This window comes from Pinus tabuliformis, chromosome 9 (assembly GCF_031772625.1).
Source record: "Pinus tabuliformis cultivar Carrire ecotype Pingquan chromosome 9, CPIR1, whole genome shotgun sequence".
Classification (NCBI taxonomy): Eukaryota; Viridiplantae; Streptophyta; class Pinopsida; order Pinales; family Pinaceae; genus Pinus; species Pinus tabuliformis.
The window spans coordinates 674,428,268-674,451,102 of record NC_142307.1 but is presented as its reverse complement, the minus strand read 5'-3'; the positions used below and the strand labels follow the sequence as shown (position 1 = coordinate 674,451,102).

The window sequence follows — 22,835 nt, the reverse complement described above, 5'->3', positions numbered from 1 at the left end:
TGCAACAACAGAGAATGTCTGCCTCCCCATATGATGAAACCCTCTGTGAACCCCCATGTGTCATCCCAAGAGCAAACTATATCTCTCTGCCACGACTCTGCTCATCACGAGTGATCCATTGATCAACTAAATCCTTGCATCCCATAGTCAAACCTGTTGCGGCATAGCCCTGTCAACCGTTGGAATCCCTTTAGCCCTCGTCTCTAGTCCCTGCATGTGATCACTATATAAGCTCCATATATCATGGGCTAATCTGATGCATGCTAATATGCCTTGTGCCTGCCACTGTGTAGTACCGATGATCGTTGGAAACCACATGTGCCAAAGAGCTACCCCCTAAATGCAACAAAAGGATGGGTATCCGATACTTGTAATCAAATGAGGGTATGTGGATCCCTCCTGTCCCTGCCAACCATCTCCCCTGGGTCAGCCATCTGCCCTCTCGATAATGTGCCAATATAAAGTCTGGAGCTCGGACACATATTGGGAAACTACCTCATTCGTAATCGCTATCCTCTGCTCATGCTCGGTCCCGACATGCCCTAAGAAAAGAGTGACACATGTCTCCCTTGGGACTAGATCCCTAGACGTAGGCTCGGTGATGAACGATATGCCACCCCTGCAGATGATCACCTCATCCCCCAACCTGTGGCTGTCAACTGACGCACCAACCCAATGCCACTGCTGAAAAGTCTCCCCCTAGTGCACTGAGTCTCACCCAAATATCTCGGGTGAGCTCCTCGTCCCCCGTGGCTCATGCCCAAAGTGCAGAAAGTCGACAGCAAAATCAACTGCGCCCGTGAGGGATGTAGAAGAGGGTCAGGCGTGTGAGTCCCTGCAGATACCATCAAGTATCGCTCATCTGTGTCCCCGTCGATCCTGGGTGAACTATGCCCAAAGGTATGCCCGGTGTTTCCGTCCAAGGGTCTCCCTGGAGGCAACACTCCATGACCTCGTTGTGCAGCACTATACACCCCTGCATGCCACCAATCATCCCAATACTCCTGGACATGCCACTGTACACCATGGCCTACCCCTGTACACCGTTGGATACCCTCGGCTACAGCTATGCCATCCTGTACTGGCCTGGGTCCTGCATGTGTCACTGTACCTATCACTCCCCGCATGTACTCAATGCGATGTGAGGCACTCCCACTCCACAGCGCAGTCCAACATACTATGACACACCACCCTACATCTCCATGCTCCTCTGCAGGCCCCTGCTCCTCACTCCATAGCCCTGCACACCACTAGATGCTATGGCCTAACGTTGGGTCTATATGCATCACACTGCATCCCTCTACATAACACTGGACGCTATGACATAACTTTGTGTAGTCTTGTGTACCACTGCCCACTATTGTACCACCCTGTAACATATAGTATCCTGCATGGGCCAAAATATCGACCTCTCTACTACCATGCCCTCCATGATGTGGGCTACATCCCCACATCTACTTTGAAAGACCTGAGCAGCCCGACTCCCCACATGCTAACGAAAATGGCACTACTGCGCCTATCCTCAATAGTCCCTGCATCCCATATGCTAGTAAGAGAGCACTCTCTCCATACAATGCCCTGTCTGATAGCCTATCGATGCCACCTCCTCCTACCAGCTCCTGCCAGAGTAAGCTAGTCACCCTGTGACTCCACGCACCATCAATATGCCAAGACAACTCATGAAATCTGTCTGCTCGCCTATCAAACCATACTATCACTAGTGTTGACTGGGGCTCTGATGGAGATCTAGAAATGTGGGTGCGCTCAAGCATCAAACCCATCCCGTAGCTATTACCATCACCTACCAGCGCTATGATGTGATGGAAAATCCCACCTGGACCCAAAAAATAGTCTTGCCCTCAAGTCCCTCTCGTAATCCATGGCCTTTGCTGACATGTGGCCATGGATGTATCCAACTGCCTAACCTGCTCCATCGAGTAACAACTCAGTAGCTCTTGCCATCCAATCCCAAAGAAGAGATCAAATGTGTAATCCTCTGTGGAAGGAACAAGCCCTACAAGCTAATGTGGTATCATGCTCAGCTCAGTCCTTCTAACCTGTCCACCCCCTCAGGTACATCTAGACAACTCGGCCTCCCTCAATCCAACGCATAAGGGTGGGTTGATAACGTTATAGACCCCGCCAGTGGGCCTCTGAAGTGAATTGTGTTGAAAACCCAACGCGTGACCTCTATGCTGCCCCTCATCAATGGCTAGCCCAAGGGATGGCTGCACATCCTCCTCCATCACGAGCTCGACATGAGCCTTCAACTACTCCTCCATAGACAACCCAATATGCACGATATGCTCACTAGTCAACTGTAGGTGACTGTCGTCTGGCAACTCCGTCATAGATCTGGAGGCCTCTGTACCTATCGGCTCCTCAACAATAGTGGAGCTGTCTTCCAGCACCTCACCAACCTGTGGTGCATTGTTATCACCTAAGAACTCGGTCACAACCCCGAATACCTCATCAATGGATGATGCCTCATCAATGGGTGTATGCTCAACTATCTCTTTGCCAACCATGGCCCCTTCAACTACTCTTTCATCTTTTTTCTTAATACTTCTCATCATCCCTGCAAAATCCCACTGAATCTCCATTGGTTTGTGCATACCCCTTAGTTCACAGAATTCCCAAAAAGAGAGGGACGCCTGAATGCCATGACCCAATGATTGGTATGCCCTCCAGTTTTCCCCCAATAACTCCACATCAGTTGCAATCATGTCTGGATTCCCAACTGAGGAATGAATCAACTTCTTCCCCACATCAATCATCATTTGTTGTATCCTCACCACCTCATTCCAGGTGACCACCATGTTGTTTGATTTTAATCTTTCCCAGAGGTTGAGCCAAGATTATGGCTCTGATACCACTGTAATGTTCCTAAACAGGGATGTAAGTGATATACAAAGCATGCAAACAATCCAACAATCAGAAAAACGAAATATACATTAAGCACCCATGGAAACACTAGAAATAGAGAACTGCTGAGCCATTTTATTACTTCTTCAGGAGAAAATACAATAGTAAAATAGAATGGTGCACCTGGGCTTGTCTCAATGGACAAGCATGACAAAACCCAGGTGAGAAAATGTTGAACTGAAGGCTACTACAATTGTTGCACCAAACTGAACTGCGCTGCCCCAGAAAACTGCTCTGTCTGTTGACTTTGAAGGGTTGGAATCACTACTTCCTATGCTCAGAAAATTATGAGATTTCAGCTCCTTGCTCCTTGGCCTAAACCCAGAAAAACCCACGAAGGAATTGGCCAAATGTTGACCTTAGAATTTTGGCCCAAATTCCCCTTAGCTCCTCTAGTTGTTGGCTGAGTTGGGACCCCTGTTTGACCCCTTATATCTGCCAAGAAAATTCTATAAATTTAGGAGTGTGATCCTTGCCCAAAACCCATAAAAACCCAGAAAGGGTTTCCCTTGGTTCCAACCTTCAAAAATTGACCCTTCACAGCGTGGCCCTCCTCCAATTTAGAATTCTGTTGCTATGACTGATCCTGTCAATCGCTGCTCTCCCAACCCCAGCAATCCTCCTCAAATGGCCCTCCAAGTGATCTCCTACTTCTCCCGGCCAACTCTAGCTCAACAATTCCTTCCTCCAACTCCCACATGAGCCTAGTGATGGCTCTCTACGCAGGCATAGGTAACCATAAATCAGACTGCTCGGATGCTGGCTCTGTTGGTTCCAAACTCGCAAGAAAGGTTGGCCCTTTGTTGCTCTCCCAAACCTCTAACTCTCCCGCAAATGCTTGATCACTGATAGCTCCAAACTCCCCTTGCGTATTCTCCAGCTAGCCAGAAATACGCACTCCCTGTTGTCGCTGAATGGTAGTGCCGTAACACACTCCCGGAACTCCTGAAATACTTATGGAACTGTCTCTCTAGAGCGAGTACGGATAGTCCCCGAAGTAGAGGTTGAATGTCCCGCTTGAGAGATTCGTGGCTAAACAGCCGGTTGACTCGGCTAAACAACAGAGCAAACAGTCAAGTAATTTTGATTGCAAGGTGTAAGAATGAATCCAAAATGAGAGCTGCTCCCTCCTTATAACTCCTTGAACCTCCCTAGCCTCATGTGGGCCCCTCCATCCACCTATTAGAAATTCCCTCCAAGCTATTTGAATGGGCCAATTCGAACTCCCATGTGGGTGGCCCCCACATTCCACTAGCAACCAAATAAAGTCGAATTGACTCCCAAGTCCCTAACTCGAAAATTATGGGTTCTCTTCCTTAGCCAAAATTGTGCAAAATTGTGTAGCAGCACCCTGTTACAAATGTGTCTGAGAAGGGACATGACACATACTGTTCTCCTCACCAAAAGGCTGTTAAAGTGAAAAAAATTATACAGGTACCCCTGCTAGGAGGTGGGTAACAGATCCAATATTGAATCTCCGTCAATGTGATAAATATCACAATGTGGAATGGAACCTCATACAATATTAAGTGTAACACATCCAATACAAACCCATAAGGAACTTAATAAAGGCTTTTACATTACCACACATCACATCAACATTACAAATATCATGATATTATCGCTGATATCACAATATTTCCTAGGCAGCAATAATATCACCTTAATATATTGCAATATATTCGAAATTATGATATTTTGCCAATATTTTCTCATGAGTACTTGTTTTTTTCAAGTCTTCCTATATTTTCCCATGAATACTTAATTTTTTCAAGTTTTCTAATACTTTCTGCAATATTGCCAATAAGTTATATTCCAGACACTCAGCAATATATTCACCCACATGATATTACAACATTGGGCTCACATTAAAAAGTTGGGCATCCATCAATGATTTCATCTAACTGTCTCTCCAACCTACCTCTTTGAAAACTATGGTAAATAAGTGGACAGTACAAAAGCAATTATTGGCTGCTGGTATATACTAGTATATCCAAATGTCACATCTCCACGGGATTTCTTATGGTTTTGCAGTCCCTAAAAGGAATTACCTACATATTTCATTTTCTAAATATCCTTCTAGGTGATGGCTTCCCAATCAAAGATTTTTTATTTTTAAACAAATGACTTCTATTGTCTTTCTGAAAATATTATTTGCTTGAAATCTCTAAAGGGAAACACAATTCAGTTGTACAGTATTTCTAATTACTATAAGTAGTGATTAAAAGAACCCAAAATTAAATGACATAATCAAATAAATAACTGCTATGCATAAACTAATACTTGTGAGCTTTTCTATAGTATTTTCAAGAATCAAAAATTTATTTCATTTTCAGGAAAACTGGCATTTGCCTTGTATCAAATGGTACTGAGACTTACAAGAAATTGAGCAGAGAAAGTAGCACATCTCAGCACTGACAAACGTTACAAGCAATAGGATAAAGAGCCGGTGGTTTCTCTGACCTGTAAATAAGATTTATAACTGACAATCAATCAACTCTGAAATAACCGCAACTTTGCATATTAGTTATTACCGCAATTGAAGAAAACTTTTAGTTCTCTGATTAGGAGTGATCTTGTTGAGATAATGGAACATAACAAAAAGGTTAAACCTTGCACACCTTTTACAGATTAGTAAGACAAGTGTTATGAAGATGGATGCAAGTGTAAGTCATGCAGATATAACTATCAGTGTTACAGGACACTCCAATCACTCGTCAGTACACACGATGCCGACTTTGATCTTCAACCAAACAAACCGATCTTAATCTCGGCGAGTCAAACTCGTGTTGACTGAGTTTGACTCGTGGTCAACGCGAGTTAGACTCGCGATTTTGGCGATTTGTAGAGGACTCAGCAAGCCACTCGGATTCTTAGGTTAAAAGCCCGTGGGGTTTTATTTTGTGATTTCCCTTTCACTTCTTGCACCTGTTGTGCTTGGAGCCTTTCATTTCTTCTTGTCGCCCGCCTATCTAGAGACGTGGATCAAATGACGCCATTGTCACATTCTTCCCTCACTGCACGCACTTCGACTTCGATAAACTAGAACCCTTTCTCTAATTCATCAAGGTCACGATGGGTTTTGCTAGTCGGCTTCATGTATATAGTATTAGGCAATCAGCTTCATGTATTAGGCAGCGACTTTAGCATTGGTCAGCTCGCTCGTCTTACCAAACTACGTTGCTTTCCGGGTTTTCTATGCCTTAGGTCCAGCCACACCACCCTTCCCCCGCCCAAAGAGTCACCTAAGTGAACTACGGGTCCGCTTACCAAACACGAACTACTTGCCCCAGTGCTCATGCCAGTAGCTATTGACTTGGCCAGTATACGAACATATTTGTGGCTACTCCCGATGGTCGAGCAATGTTCTTTTCCTTTAAAAATATCATTTTGAATAAAAAAAATAGGTTGTAGTAAGTTAAAGTTGTATATCATTTTGAATAAAAGCAAATCATTGCACAATGTTGGAACTTTACAAGGACCTATAATAATGAAACAATTCCTTAAATTCATTTGTTGTCGTCGAGTGTATAAGTGATCTACCAATGGGTATAACGCACTACCAATCCAAACTTAACCCAATTTAGAAGTCATGCTATTGTAACCCCAAGTAAGATTTTAGCAGGTCTGTGGTGTTGGTTGACAAAAACTTGGAAGTTCCTCGTCTCGTTTGAATCTTTGTATTAAATATATTTTATACTTGAAGTATACACATTATCCTCATGATTTTTTGGACATCTATTGATATTATGCATTGTTTGGATATGGCTTTATTGATTATCAATGAAAAATGTTTTCTTTATTCAATATATGTGTATATCTTTATTTATTGTATTCACCGATTTTTTCCCAATCCGATTAAAACTCTGCGCTCTTTTGCCTCGCCAATTTATTGTCGATTTTGAGTCTGGTAACAATCAAATAATCTGAACAAAATATTTTATTGTTAAACTTTAGTGGGTGCTTGCATCTAGAATCAAGATCCACATGCCACTTACTTCATTCTGACCTGTTGATACATATATCCAACAGCTTTAGTCAATTTCCATATAACTCATGTTGTGTGCCTTGTATCTATCAATTCAATATTTTTGGCTTTCCCCCTGTTATGAGTGAACACTAGGAGGAAAAAAATTCCTATTTCATCAACCTGACAGCCAGCAGCCTTATGGATGACCCACAAATAACTATTCTTTAGAGCTCTCCACATATGTCTAGTCAGGGTCAAATGTCTCTCATCCATTTTGGTCAATTCATTCGTTGACCTAACCTACTCATCAGATGAAGGTGGGTCATCTATTGTGAGGTCCTTTAATCATTTTTAATTCAAGTGTTTTCATTTAATGTTGAGGCATTCTTGTATAAATCATAGGTTGAAATTGGATTATCAACCGCTATTGACTATATACTTGTTCCCTTACTTCACCTTGGTGGTTATCATGCATTGCTAGTCCAGTGTAACTTTCCTTGCGGTCTTCATTTACTATCTAGGAGGGGCACAAATAGAAGGTTCTTATGATGGTAGCACTCCAAGTTATACATACTTCTCATTTTCCCCCAATGTCTATTATCCCATCTTTTTGATTGGTTGTTGTCAATGCTCATATCGGTTCCCCATTGGCCTTGTCCTATGAGAAGAAGGGGTTGAATATACCTGAGGTTGATGCAATTGTAAGAAAATAAAAAGCATGAGCCAAATGTTAAAATGCAAAAGAATGAAAAGCAAGCAAAGGCCAAATGTAGCTTGAGCTCTACCCCCTCTTATATAGCTACTCATCCTTGAGAGTATCCATGCATATCAAGCTTATCAAAGTAAAAGCAACTCTTAGTAAACATATCGACCCCAATGAAGCGATAAACCAATCATTATTAAAGTGAGATTATATCATCATTATTGTTAATTTCTTAAACCTAGAAACCAGCAATTAGTTCCTAGCAAATTTATCACAAATCTACTAAATAAATGCACAACTAGATTCTTAACACCACTGTTTGGCGGAAGCAAAATCAACCAAACTCAATCACATGTGACACATACAAACTCTTCTCAATCAAATCAGTTCATTAAATCTTAATCAAAACCTACTTGGGCTCCCATCCTGGGATAATGGCCCTGTTGACCATGTATGTGTCAACAGCCCAAGAAGCAGAGTATACAGCAGTGGAACAAAAAAATTTGTGTCAATATCATCATTGAAATCCAAATTTTTCTTTTGCAATGTAAAAATGATTCTAGTATGAATATTAAGCCATGTAATAACACCTAGGTAAGCCTATGATTCTTCTCAAAGGGTTCGACTCTAGGGAGTTTTTTAACCTCACCAGATTATTTGTGTTTGTAAACAAGGATAATTGGCAGTTTTTCTCACAAATATACCCCAAAGCTAGGGTGGAGCTCATTGACGAGGTCTTAGGGGAGCCCTAGTGTTATTGATTCTATGCATTTTCTCATACTAGATCATGTGTCTTGTCGCAGAATTTGGTTGAGTCTTAAGAGTCTAAGTCTGCGTATTTCCCCTTCTAAGGGTTGAATTTGTAATATCTTGATGTAAAAGTGTTATCTAGGAATAATTTTGGTGAATGGTTCCTCATAATTAGAACACCATTACCAAAAGATATTTTAGATACACTTAGATAGTGGAAAAATATTTAATCCCCTCCTGAGTCTTTTTATTTTTCATTTCTGGCAAAAATTAAAATTAAAATTAAGCCAGAAATTGTCAAAAAATAAAATAAAGGGAAAATTAATTACCCTCCAAGTGGAAAATTCATCAAAAAATTATTTGAGGCTATTTTCAAAGGAAAATATTCAAGTCAAAAATAAAAGCCTCATTTCCAAGGCACGAAGGACCAGTGCAAAAATTCCTTTGGGCCAGAGAAGACTATTTCCAAGCAAATCGAAGTTTTTGGGCCAGGAAGTTAACAATTTTGCACAAGTAACAATAATTCTATTTTTTGGAGGTCCTCCATGGTCGATAAGTCAAAGCTTGACCCCTCCAGCACAATGAACAAGGAAGGTCGAAATTTTTTGCGGATTTGTGCCAACTAATCAAGGGATCAAATTTTTTCAACAAGGATCAAGCCATGGATCGATGCAACTAGTTGTTTTTCCACTTTGAGGGGTTAATCCCTTTCATTTTTTCTATACAAGGATGATTTCAAGCTCCTTATGGTATCTTGATCTCACTAGATCTAAAAATTTTGTACTAAACTAAGCTCCACTTGAATACTTATAAATAAAAAGTTTTTGGGGTTTCAGGTTTCAATTCGAGGTGTCTCTCTCTTGATGATTCATGGTATGTGTTGAATGATTTTAATGCTCTAATTGTGTTCATTATTGAAGATTATTGTTCCATAGCTAGTGGTTGGATTATCTATTAGCACAAGTATCTTGCTTTAGGTATTGGGCTAGAGTAAACACATTGAACCTAGCAGATCTAGCAGGTATCTCTAGATCTCTAGTTTTCTTGTGTGAATCAAACCCCTTTGGAACTAATAATCTATCTTTTGAGTGTGTAGAGATCTTCAGGTGATTCAACCCTTGGGCAACCCCCAAGTACATGGACTTTGAGGTGACCACACCTTGTTTGGACTTTGAGCTTATCTAACAATTTGTGGTGCAAGGATTTGGCTAGTACATCAAATAAAAATTATTTCTATCAATTATTTTCAAATTTCTACTTTGGCTAAAAAGATTAATTTGCTAATTAAAGCTTAAATCTAATTGTGAATAGTGTGAATAATATGTGACTAATTTTGCAAATGATTTTCTAACCCTCGTATATTATTTTTCTCTTTGTAAATAATATTTTGGGGTTTTTATCTTAAACTTTTCTAGATCTAGTGGATTGGCTCTATTTATCTAACTTGCATGTACCATAGCTTGAGGATTCAAAGAAAAATATGGAGTCTGAGGGTTTAAACCCTCACTCAGCCTAGACGGCTAGGGTTAAGACAGTTTTCAGCCTCGGAAGGAGTCGTCTAGTCACTTGAAGGATAGCATTCAGCATATAAGGGTGGATCTATGCCATAGAGGCCTTGATCTACAAGACCCAACTCCCAGAAACTCAACGCCTAGCCTCTTTGTGGGAGCCGCTAGCCCTAGAGGGCTTATTTGCTGCAGACACTGGGGTTTTTCATAATTCCATCTGAAGGTTTGGCAAGTGAATTTTTGTGGTTGAAATCAAATTTTGTGGCTCATACTTCACTTGTTTGCTTGACTAAGGGGAGTCACAGGGTTTTGGAGGCATATTAGGCCTAGCTACAGCGTTGAGAGGGCCTAATAACCCTAGTTGCAGCCTTTGTTCACTTAAAAATCACTTCATTACTCATTTTTGGCACTAACAATTGGTTTTTGCAGGCTTAATCATAATTTTCTAAGGGTTTGAAGTGGTTTCTCATTGAATATTTTCCATTGATCCATAAGGGTTTGAGTTTTCTTGGCTAATCATTGGTTTTGCAGGGCCACAATCCACTTTGAAGAAGTTTTGTGGGCTAAATTTAGCCTTTAGGCCTAGTCGTAGGCCTAGGTGGTCTTTTTTCACTTAGCCACAAGGGTTTTCAGGGCTATTAGCCCTAGCCGCAGCCCTAAAGGACCTCTAGACCCTAGCCGCTAGCTTGATTTATCATCATAAATTGATTCTAGGGCTACCAAATTTTGTTTGCAGGTGTCCTTGAAGGGTTTTATCACTTGTTTGGGTCTCAAGATTGATTTTGAAGGGCTTACACTTGACAAATCAGACTCCCAAACCTAGCCACAGGCCTAAGAGGCCTCATTTTCCCTAGCCGTGAGGGATTGAGGGGCTGCTCCTTTTTTTTCAGACTAACATCTTGTGGTTGCAGGTGTTAGAGAGCCTTCATTGCATCTTTGAAGCTTATCCAAGCATCTTTGGTGCCTCAACTTGGCATACTTTGAAATCAGGCCATAAGGCCTCAAGGGTTTGGTCTCTCTCTCTCTCTATTGCTATCTTCACTCTTTCCTTGACTGTCATAAGTATTCAGATCTGAAGCTAATCATAACAGTGGCATAATTTCATAATAATCACTTTGAAAAGGCCTAAAAACACTTCCTAATAAGCTTAAGAACGTAAAATATTAACTTGCATTAAGTACAAGCTTATTCATCATTGTTATTGCTTTGTTTGCAAGTGATTTTGGGACTGTCTTCACAATAAAAAGTAAGCTGATCTGATTGGCATGAATTTCCATTAAAGTCTGGTGCATCATTGAATTATAAGGGCATAGGTTAACTAATTGCATTTGTCTCATTTTGGTCTTGAGGATAAGCTAACCCTTGCATCTTTCTCTTTGCATTCTTGCATCATTGCATTGTGTCTGTCTTTCTATCATCCATAGTTAGTTAGATGAATTTGTTAGTCTCTTCATGCATCATTTATCACTGTTAGCAATCTTATTATTCCATTAGTGCTTATTGCTATTGTGCTTATAGAACATTAAAGTTTCTCTTGGTCGTAATTGTTTCATAACATAAGTATAAGAGGGCTATTCTAATTCATCTTGAATCATTAAGTAATTGGCATTCCAAATCTTGTTTCATTGAGATAAAGCATTCTCTAAAGTGCTTCATTTATTTGCTATTGTCATCTTGTGTAACATTGTGAGCATCTTGATTTCAAGTGGTTTAAAATTGTCATATTGGAGCATTTTTCATATTGTAATCTCATTGAAGCAATCACTCATAATTGCATCTTCATTCTAGGACTAGAAGTGCATTTTTAAAATTTACCTCCAAGCATAAGCTTGGTTGTAAGAGAGATAGGACCACCTTCTTCATCCAATTTGAGGAGACTAGACCCTCATTCACAGTTAACATAGGTGACCTTGCAGTTCTCTTGTGGGCAATCCCTTGTAGGAACAGAGGCACTTAAGTGGTTAGAACTCCACGGGAGGTATCGTTAATGAGGCCTTAGCCTCCTTTGTTTGGACTTCTCTCTACAATTCACGTTTGAGACTAGCTTCGAAATAATTGAGAGGAAGGATTTACATAGATTAGGCATTTAACTAAAATTGACCAAGATCTTGCATCTCACAATAGACTAGGCCCTGCACTTCATCTAGGATAGATCTTACATCTTGCAGCAATTGTTCATCTGGTGAATTGATATTTTAATCTCTATTATGCAAGAAATTAATCTTGAAGGCACTGGTCTAGCGTTTATATCTTAAGGAATCTAATTGGTTTTGCTTAATAATTCTACTTGTCACATAATTTTGACTCAAGTTGCTAAGACACTTAGTTGTATCTCCTGAACTTGTTGGTTCCCAACAAGTTTCTCGTCATTTCATCTATAGGGACTACCCCCCTTACCCTGCATTTAGGAGATAGCTTAAACGGAGAGGGCAGGGATCAAAGTGATAGCCCCTGCCCTGAGCGTTGTCACATTAAGTGTACAATTCGGGCAACAACAAGCCCAACTAAGAAATTTACAATTACAACATACCCTAGATCTAATCCAGTTGATCAAGCCCTTGATCTCTTTGACTAATATGGATTTTCTAAGTTGCACCCTGCACCTTCCTTGGACATGGCACACTTGAGTATCACACTCCTTACTTGAGAAAATCCCTCTCTCAATGGTTTGTGCCACAGTATGGTTTGTCTTTCTCCTCTCCTTATCCTTTCTTTTATAACTTTACATTGAGATAAATTCATAACACTTATCTCCACAGTGATTGGCAGCCAAGATTAGAGCTCACCCCACTTGAAATCAAAGGTTGAGATTAAAACATAATCACTAAAGTAAATACTTTACTTTCCTAAGTTTCTTTAGCTCAATATCCCACATAATTAATTATATGTCTTTCCTAAGTTATACTTAGGCTAAGTTACAATAGCAACTTACATGTACTTGAGAAAGTGTCCTAAGGGGACTTTGAGCAACTTTTGCATGCCTATACACTTGGGCTTGTGCAAAAGCACCTACCCGAGCTACAAACATCAACTATTTTCACTTGATAAATCAGTAAAGCTTGTTAAACAAGCCATGTCAAAGCAAGAATAGCAAAAAGCAAGATTGCGGGCTTCGAAAAATGAAGGTGTGGGAAGATAACTCAAGCAGCTAAGCGCTCCCTCTACAAAGGCACTCATGGACAATGGTTTCCATAACCTAGTACAAGACTATGACACCTTTTATAAAGTAAACCCTCTTACCCACCATTTTGTGGGTAATATCCCTAAGAGAAAAAATTTCCGCAAGATGGTCCTCAATCGGCAGTCAGCAGCCCCTTGCAGCCACAAGCTAGCTCATTGTGCTATTTCTCCGCCACCTGAGCCAACCATGTGGTCCCTCACCCATCTGCCATGATCATATGTTTGAAGGTGGGCCTCCTGAACCTAAAGGTATGCCTTGTCATTTGGAAATTGAGTATTGTAGTTTGCTTATCATGGACACTTTTGGGTATGGATTAATGGGGGGATTCGGCAAAAAGAATGGGCTAGGTCTGTGCTCTTGTCCCCTAGACCCCTTTTAGGTATTAACCTTGGATTCTAATCCCGTGGGATCTCTTTTACTGACCATTTGACTCTACAAATGGTATTTCATGGGAAACCTCGATTTTGGTTGTGTGGTCCTGCTCCCTTATCCGCTCATATTACCCTCTTTCCACTCATTATTGCCCCATTTGTCATTTTTCCCACCTGAGTCCACATTTCTCCACTAGGTCCACATAGGGTCAGCTTGACCCTTCGTCTTGCCCACACCTTGGGTCATGGCCCGGAATGAAGCCTAAAGGTTGATGCAGCTAAAAAGAAAGATAAAACCATATATGGCCACATTCAACAGGAAAATGTACCACAAAATGCAAAAGATGGTTGGGACAAACACATTTAGCACATGGGCAAAAGCCAATACATGAGCTCTACCCCATCATCATGGCCATCACCCTGGTTCCTACAGGTTCTATGAACCTCCTTCATCATATAGGAACCCATGATTGTCCCAACCCCTGGTGGGCAATGAACCACCCCACCTTAAAAGGGGGTATTCACTGTTATATCTTATACATCATGCTCTTACCCCTTGAGCCCCAACTAGTTGATCAAAGAAAATCATAAAAGGCAAAAGGCATATAAAGAAGGGTAGAAAAATCAAGGTCGGGGCACCTCACGTACCACGATTGCTCCCTCCTATACATTATAAGCCCAAGTGTGGGCTTCCCTCTTATTGGCTGCCCTTGTACCCCAGCGTGTGACCCATGGTTGCCCCTTCTAATCCCCTACTTCATTCACTTATTTGTCACATGCCACCACCTTTTGAAGGATGTACCTTGACTATATTATCCCCTATAGAAGTAGAAACCACCTAACAGGATTATTGGTTAACTCCATTTGGAGTTTAGGAGACATTGGCACATCCTGAAGCCCATTATGGAAGGGCAGGCCATTATGAAGTCCCCACCTGTGGTCCACGATTTGGTAAGCTCATTTACTCGATTTCTCTAATGACTTGTTGTCCTGGAAGGCTAGGGGACGCATCGGATCTTATGCAGGACTGCAGATGGTTTCCTTCTTGGGTTTGGTCTCCCTATACGGGGTCCTAATCCTCCAGAGGGCTACATTGGAACATGTAGGGTGAGCGTTGAGAGCCGTGGGCCTCCATAGCGGCAAATTGCATGTAACGACCAAAAGTCATATACGCAGCGGAAATATTAAAATACTTCGTAGACAAAGACATCAATGGTAGGGCAGTAATTGTAAATTATATATTGTATAAAGAATTGTTGTAAGATGATTACAAATGAGAATGAGGGTCATGTATTTATAGACAGATACGTAGTCTTTCACGAACAGGCATGTCTCTAAGACATGCCTTTTCATTATTAACTAACTAACCATTAGTTAATTTACTTATTATTTATTATTATATTTATATTATTATGATTATTATTTATTATCTATTTTTACATAATTTATGTTCATAACATTGCCTTCCCCTTCAAAAAAGCTTTGTCCTCAAAGCTTGTTGATGAAAGGACTTGAACTCTTATCTGCTGTGAATGTCTTCTCTTCTCGGGACGGTCATCTTTGTTGATACAAGTTGATATGATCCTTGGAGTGATATATAAAATTGTCGTACTGAGAACGGATCGGACCATCCTAGATTGATCTTCTGTGGAATCAACTTTTGTGATGAATCGTTATCGTGGGACTGGATTCTGCAAACTTCAGTATTCCTGGAAACATAAACTTGTCGTTTATTTTCTGAGTGATATTGGTACGTAGATTGATGGGAAAGTTTGCTCTTGTGATTCGGATGTCGATACATAGTTCTTTTGGTTGGACTTCCCCTTATCATGTTAGTGGTTGATTCCTGATTTTCTTCAGGCGTTGTTGTTGTTGAGTTGGCGACTAAATCATCACTTGGAATGTTCGTTGTTTGAACAACAACCTCTGAGTATGTCTTTACTTCAGTAGGATTTGGATTTGCTTGAACTGTGAGATTAGTGGAATCGATGTTTGTTTCTTCTTCCCCAACTTGGACTACTACATCTAGCAATTTTGGTGCTTCTTTTGTGACAATTTCTTCGAACCTATTCGTCAATGATTTCTTATCGTCCTTAAGTTTTTTAATCTGTATGAGCAGCTTTTGGTTGTGATTTTTGAAATGTAAACATTCCTCATTTTCTGAGTCAACTTTATTTTGGCCTTTAAGCTTCTCTTCTTTTAAACACTTGATTTGTTCTAATAATTTTTTGTTAAGGTCTTTTAAGCATAAATTTTCCTCTTCTTTCTTTGGTAGACTTTCATTGAATTTTTTATCACAACTTTATTTTTATTGTTCTAACTTGTGCTTCTTAGTTTTATAGTTTTTGACTTGTGCAAGAAGTTTCTCATTGTGGTTCCTTAGATGCAAAAAAATTTCGTTGCTTTCTGTTGATTTTTAATGAAACGATCTTGGAGATCTTTAAATTTATTTTTGGATGCTTCATTCTTTTTTTGGAGTTTGGCAATTTCTTCTTTTAATTTTTTAATTTGTGTCTAGGCACTATCTTCATATTCTTCTAAAGTAAACAATCTTTGACATTTGGGACAAGGTATTGTGCAATTTTTATATATTGATAAATACTGATCTCCTGCTCCACAAAATGGACATCTGGTCCAAAATGTAGAGTTGTGTATGGAATCCATAGTTTCTCTGTTCATCTTCAAATTACACTCTTATCTTTCTTCAGTGATGAACTTTCTTTTGTGTTGTCGCTAAGCTTAGGGTTTAAAGGTAACCCCTTCCTAGCTTCTTATAATAAATATTATTATCCTCTCTCCTTTTATTTTTTTAAATAACCTTGAACTTTTTTATATTAAATAATAATTGGTTTATTTTTATTTTCTTTTTAATTAATTAAATATTTTAATTAATTAATTAATTAAATTATATTTAAGTTTATAATTTAACTATTATAAACTTTATATTATATATGACCCAAACGTTATGGCCCAGGTTTTGCACTACGGCAAACAGTGATAGTGATTGAACAGGTGTTGGTTGCATGCCACGATCGAAACCCTGAGCATTGGTGGTTAGCAGCGGGGAGCAGGGAGAGCACAGTCACAGTGCGGACAATGCGGATTATCCATAGCTAAAAATTATCCATCGTTTCCACCGTCCCATTAATCGCACACAACGCACAGTGTCTGACAGACGGGTTGTTTTTCTGTCTACAATCAATCGTCCCGACAGCAGAATAGGGAACACGGTGTGGACAAGGTTATGGAATTCAGTAGACGGTGTGGGGGACAGCAGGAAGCAGCGGTGATTTAGAAGTAGTTGGAAGTGGATGGCGTGGGGTGTCAGCGGCAGACAGCGGACGAAAGGACGGCGTTGTGGCTACGACTAGGTGAGTCGTTTTAACCTCCCTTTCTATATATATATATATATATATTTTTATTACTATTTTTTCTTAACTTTTTTTTTTAATTTCTCTCCTTTTTTTTAAATATTTATATTTTTCAATACCTATTTTTCAATTTTTCTGCTTTTTTAAATGGCCAAGGGCCTCTGACGAAATTAACAGACGGAGAAACTCCAACAATTTAATAGTGACGCTTTTAGTTTCACGACAACAAGGCTAGCAGAAGGTTTTTTGACCAACGGTCGAATCAGACGTGGCTCTGATACCAATGTAACGACCAGAAGTCGTATACGCAACCGAAATATTAAAATACTTCATCGACAAAGACATCCATGGTAGGACAATGATTGTAAATTATATATTGTATAAAGAATTGTTTTAGGATGATTACAAATGAGAATGAGGGTCTTCTATATATAGACAGAAAAGTACCCTTTCACGAATAGGCATGTCTCTAAGACATGCCTTTTCATTATTAACTAACTACCCATTAGTTAATTTACTTATTATTTATTATTATATTTATATTATTATGATTATTATTTTTTATCTATTTTTAAATAATTTATGTTCATAACATTGCACTCCATGGATCCCCACAGCCATTCAAAGATTGCTCGTGTTTCACTTATTGGACGACGAGGATACACCTAATCCATCATGCCCAGCTGGCCCAAGATCTACAATATACACTTGGCATATGATCCTGGACTTGCACAATGATGTGGCATCACCTACACCATCATCCTAGCCCTTGTAGGCAATCTATAGGTATCTCTGATTTGTTTGGAGACCATTGAGGATACTTGGGTGCCCCCTCATGCAATTTGGGGCACCACAAGTTATTACAAGGGGCCAAAGCCTTGTCCATCGCTTTTGAGAGTCCTATTCTTCATTGTGGCACCCATGGACCTCATTAGGCTTCTTAAAGGGCCCTACGACATGCATAGATTATTATTTGACCTCTTGAGAGGCTTACTTTTTCATTTCTGAGCTAGTTTGGTAGGCTTGTCACCAAAAGTTGAATTATTAGAACATTATTTTATTTTTTGGCTTATGTAGGCCAAAGAGGCTAATTCGAACTCCTAAGTTGTGTGTAAATAGAAGTGAGATAAGCTCATTTGCTCATAATCACTTTGGTTTGGATCTATCTCTTCTTTAGAGAGTTTCGCACTTTTTTGGAGGATGAATTGGACCTCTTATGGATGAATTTTGATGTGTGGATATTGGTCTATCCTCTCTTGGAGCTTCTCTCTTGTCAATTGAGAATGGTTGAATATAGTCTATTACATGTAAGTACATGTTTTTTTAATGTTATTCTTGTTTACTTTTGTCATATACGTTGGGTTGGGATTTTCATTGTTCTAGGGCTAACTGTTGCATGCATTTAATGCTTAAAATTGTGGAATTTGTCTCTATTATAGCATCTCTCAATATATGGGCCATGTAATATGAGCGAAATCTCCTAGGGGTAATTCTATCAAAGAATTTGACCTTGATAATCCATTTCTTTTGCACATCGAAGTATAAACGCTGCAAGGTTGCTTATTCTTGACCTAGAAGGCTAGCAAAGTGATCTTCAGGCCTCCTTGATTGGGAACCAAGAAACCCTACTCATATTCATCATAGAATCCATTCTCCCAAAGAATAAGGCATTGATCTACCAAGGGTGGTCACTAAATATGATATTCCTTCACCACTTTCCAGGTCTGGCCAAGTTGGGGTACCTAGGACATCAATTTCCCAGCAAGCTAGCCCTCAAATAAGTTCGATCTCCTAGGGTCTCCTCCTCTGGCCTTTCCTCAAGCTCTCCTCCAATTTTGAAGCCATTCCGACAATGGAGTTGGGAGAAAAGCCAAGCCCTTGCTCCGGGATCAAATCTTGCCCTACCATCCCCAAGGCTAGTACCTCATAGGATCAAATCAACACCTTCAAGTGAATATTCTTTCTTTGATCCTTTCCCCCACCTTGTCTAGGGTAAGAACATCATTGGTTACCACACTCTCTCCTCATACCCTAGACTGGATCCACTTGGTCCCGTGTGGTCTTGTCCCTTTGAAAAGACAATTCTTCAAGAACTATCTGGGTTACCAATTTTAAGAAGGATTTTAGGGATTGGGAAACTCCTTCACAAGTCCTATCCCATAAACCTAACCCTCAAATCCTCCCTACCTTTACCTAGAATACATTGTACCTTGCTTAGAAAGAAAGCAAGCTCCATCCTTCAAGCCCTTCTAGGAAAGGGATTGTTTGGGTCACTCATATCCATTCATTGGTTTATCCTTCATCGGTGACTCCACAATATACCGGGTCTCCTCCGATCGGTAAAAGTCCATAAATAGAAGGGAGCCTTAGCTGAGGTGACAGTGGGCTAAGCCTCCATTTGTTGTCCTTGGTCTAGCATTTGCCCTTTAGGGATCCCCTTTAGGTCCATTGCTAATTTTAGTAATAACATTTCGGCGTCGTTGTCGACGACACGAAACATGTGTTTTGTTCCCCATACGACATATTGACATATCATTCTTGGCGACTCCACTAGAAGAACGAAGCCCTAGTTATTCATTCAACTTTAAGGTTGATGCTTGTAGGGTGAAGCAAGCATATTTCAAGGCATCTTTAATTTCACCCTAGGTGACTCCTACATATGTTTCATGTATACCTCAAATAGGTTGTCATTCTTTCGTAAATTTCCCGCTTTGGACATTGCTAGCATCCCTGGACATCCTAATCATGTCGCGGGAAGGATGGTACGTGGGGTGCCCGTGTTTGATGGTGATCCACTCTCCGCAATTGACCATGTGGAAAGATTCAATGCACATACTTCAAAGGAGAAAGTGGTTCACCAAGATGTCCTTATGTTATTGTTCATGGGATCTCTCAGTGGTCATAACTCATGGCTCCATGATCATGAACCCAAGAGCATCTCATCTATTGAGGAGTTCGTTGATGGCTTTCTTAGTCACTTTCAAGTATACCCTGCATTAAGCATCCAAGAGGAAGCCCTCATCGAGCATCATCAAGACATTGAGGATCTAAGTAATGAGTAGGAAGACGAGTCATCGTTGGGTCTGCATGGTGAGAAAGATGATTTTGAGAACACACGTGTTGGGAAGAATGAGTCTATGGAAGGTGAAGTTGAGACTAACCTTACCTTTTTCAAGGATATTACTTCTAATGATTCTCCTTTTGAGAACCTTGAGGAAGTTGACCCCATTAACCCCTTGAAAGATGACATTGAAGATTACTTTCAAATTGAAAGGGAGAAATGGTAAATTGTTGGTCGTAAATTTGATTGCGCTCCCATTTACGACACTGACAAGGAGGATGAGGATGAGATTGGTCTTCCCTTCTCCTCAGGCACTATTTATGATGACATACCCATTGATACCCTTGGGAGGGAGAATCCTCATTTCCCGTTGCATAAAGAGGAGCAGTTGGAAGTGATAAATTTTCCTTTTAGGAGAGACCCAATCTTTGATACTAAGGAAATTGATGAGGCTCCCACTTCTCATGTGTATGATTCTATGTTCAAATCACTTGAGCCTTTAGACTATGATTTTGGGAAGGAAAAACCTGTTGAATACAATACTTCTTCCCTTTTGCCTATTGGTCATCATCTTGAGTCTTCATCAAGTGATTCCCTCACCATTGGTCATATGATCTCAAGTCACTGTGAGCCTGTTGACCACCACCGGTCAACTGCCCATAGCAGTACACCCCCCTTTTCTTTGCAAAAAGGGTAGCGCTTGATCGACATGTCCGTGCAATTCTACAGTCATCGACAGTTTGATCAATTGATGTTGTAAACCCAGTCTGCATGTATAAATTGTAAATAATTTTAGCAGATATGAGTCATGTCTGTAAATTGCCTAGGTGGACCTAATTTTCTAAGTGATAATCTACGTTCCGGAAGGTTTTTCGTCTCACCGATCCATGATCGGCAGAGTTTTCCTTCAGCCTAACCCCAAAGCCGGGATGGATTTTGTCATTAGAATCTTAGGAGAATCCTAGTGTGTTAATCTGCTAGATTATAGTTGTGTCGCAGAACTGGGTGGTTTATGAGGGTCTATGTCAAATGGGTTTTCCCCCCTTGGGATGTAAAGTTGTAAAAGTCATGATGTAAAGTGTCTTGAGGGTTAAGAAATGTTTTAATCCCCTCATAAGTCCTAAGTCCTAGGTGATTTTCCCAAAAGCTAAGTTCAAGGATCCATTTAAGAAAAAATTAAAAAATATATAAAAATATAAATATATATATATATATATATATAATAAATAAATAAATAAATAATAAAACTAAAAACAAAAAAAATAAATAAATAAAGTAAAAAACCTAAAAATAATAAAATAATAATATTTTGAGTAAATAAATGCAGAATTTCAATTTTTTAATACATTAAAAATTCGACGGATGAGATCAAGAGATATCTTGATCCTCATCGACGGTCGAGATCATTTTGACGTGGATCACTTGAACTAGCTGTTGGGAACTTTTCCTTTAAATAGGGTGTTAGGGGTCATTTGAGATCATTGGATCTTGGAGTCTTGTGCTGAAGAAGCTCTCTTGTAAACTTGTCTGGTGCTAATAAAGAAAGACTTTGGGGTTGAAATCTTGCTAGTGTTACTCTCTGAAAGTGCTGTGAGCTATTTTATTTTCTGCATATTTTGATTTTCAGCCATTAGTAACAGCTTATTATAGAGTATTGTTGAGCACAGGTATCTTGTTCACTTGCTAGGGTTTGAATGGTATTAGGTTTTCTGAAGTAATGGCAGGTATCTCCATTGCTTTTTGAGATCTAGTATTATTTTTTCTCTCTTTATTGATGGTTGAAGTGAGCTGTGCAGGAAACCCTTATTGAAGAAGATCAGCGGGCGTTTGGGGAAGTTCTCGGCTGAACCAACCAACTCCCGCAAGCATTTTCTTGCAGAGCCCAGCTAGTTTTGATCCTGGGTTAATCATTTAGTTTGTTTTTCTGATTTGCATGAGAGATTTCTGAATTTTTTCATAGTAAATCTGGAATTTTCGATAATATTACTACTGATTATTATTGATAAATGTGGTTGTTAAAGAGTCAAAAGCTGTAAATTGTTTAGCTGATTTAGGGTTTAAATTTTGCTTTATACATAGATTTCATTAGGGTTTTATTTTCTTTTGATTGCAGGTATAGGGTTTTGAGAAATTCTTCAGGGTTTCTGGAGCGGGAAAGATTGAAAATTTTGTGATCAAGTTACTGGATTTCAATCACTATTATTCACTTCTGCTGCCATCTTCCATAGCTGCTTCAGCCACCTGCGTATCCACTGCTGTTGGGACTAGCTAAATTCTGCAATATTGTCGATTGCTATCAGACTGCCCATCCTCAACGTCAATCCTTGAGCTGTCGACGGCTTTCCCATTCTCGACAACGACTCCACGCAGTTTTTTTTCTCCTACCAATCAAACGCTATTGCCATTCCTTGCCTTACCCACGCACTGCAAAACCTGCGCACTTGTGGTTTAAACTCCGTGAACTCATATATGGTTTCCACCAGCAGTTTTTGTCTGCCGTCAAGCTAAAACCGTGTTGAATTAAATTTCTGTTTTGAAAAAAAATTTTGATAGCGGGCCAGTTCGTGTGTGCGTTCTGGTGTATGCATACCCCTCAGCGTTCTGCGTGGAACAAGCACGCATCAGCTCCGCCCCTCAATCCTTCAACGCATGCCTGTTCCCGTCGCACCTATAAGCAGTCACGCAAGCCAGCATATCTGCATTCCGATTCAGCGTAAGGGTAAATCGACTGGTTCGAATAGTTTCGTTTTTTTTAATAGTTTCGTTTTCCCTTTCTTTTAAAGAGTTATCGTAGTGTTTTTTATACATATGCAATCGGTTGCTTTAGACTTAGATTTAGAATCTTGTTTAAATTTCGGGTAACGTGGGTATTGTTAATTCTTTTTTTTAGAACTTCATAAAAATTTTAGATTTGGTTTATAATTAGATTATTTTAGGTTTTAAAATTTTTAAGTTAATTAGATTTAAATTTAAATTTTTGTTTTGTTTTATTTAT

The 22,835-nt window shown here is 39.8% G+C and overlaps 1 protein-coding gene across 10 annotated transcripts in view; it reads right to left on the bottom strand.

Annotated features, from left to right (window-relative positions):
• LOC149150458 (uncharacterized) overlaps positions 1-22,835 on the bottom strand; it is a 405,388-nt gene that overhangs the window by 229,499 nt on the left and 153,054 nt on the right. For 8 of the 10 annotated variants that reach the window (XM_089440913.1, XM_089440910.1, XM_089440911.1 and 5 more), the window contains one exon: positions 5,305-5,388. The exons of the other annotated variants lie outside the window; for them this stretch is intronic. In XM_089440913.1, coding sequence (XP_089297039.1) covers positions 5,305-5,388 — 84 coding nt within the window. The remainder of the gene's footprint in view (positions 1-5,304; positions 5,389-22,835) is intronic. 10 annotated transcript variants of the gene reach the window in all.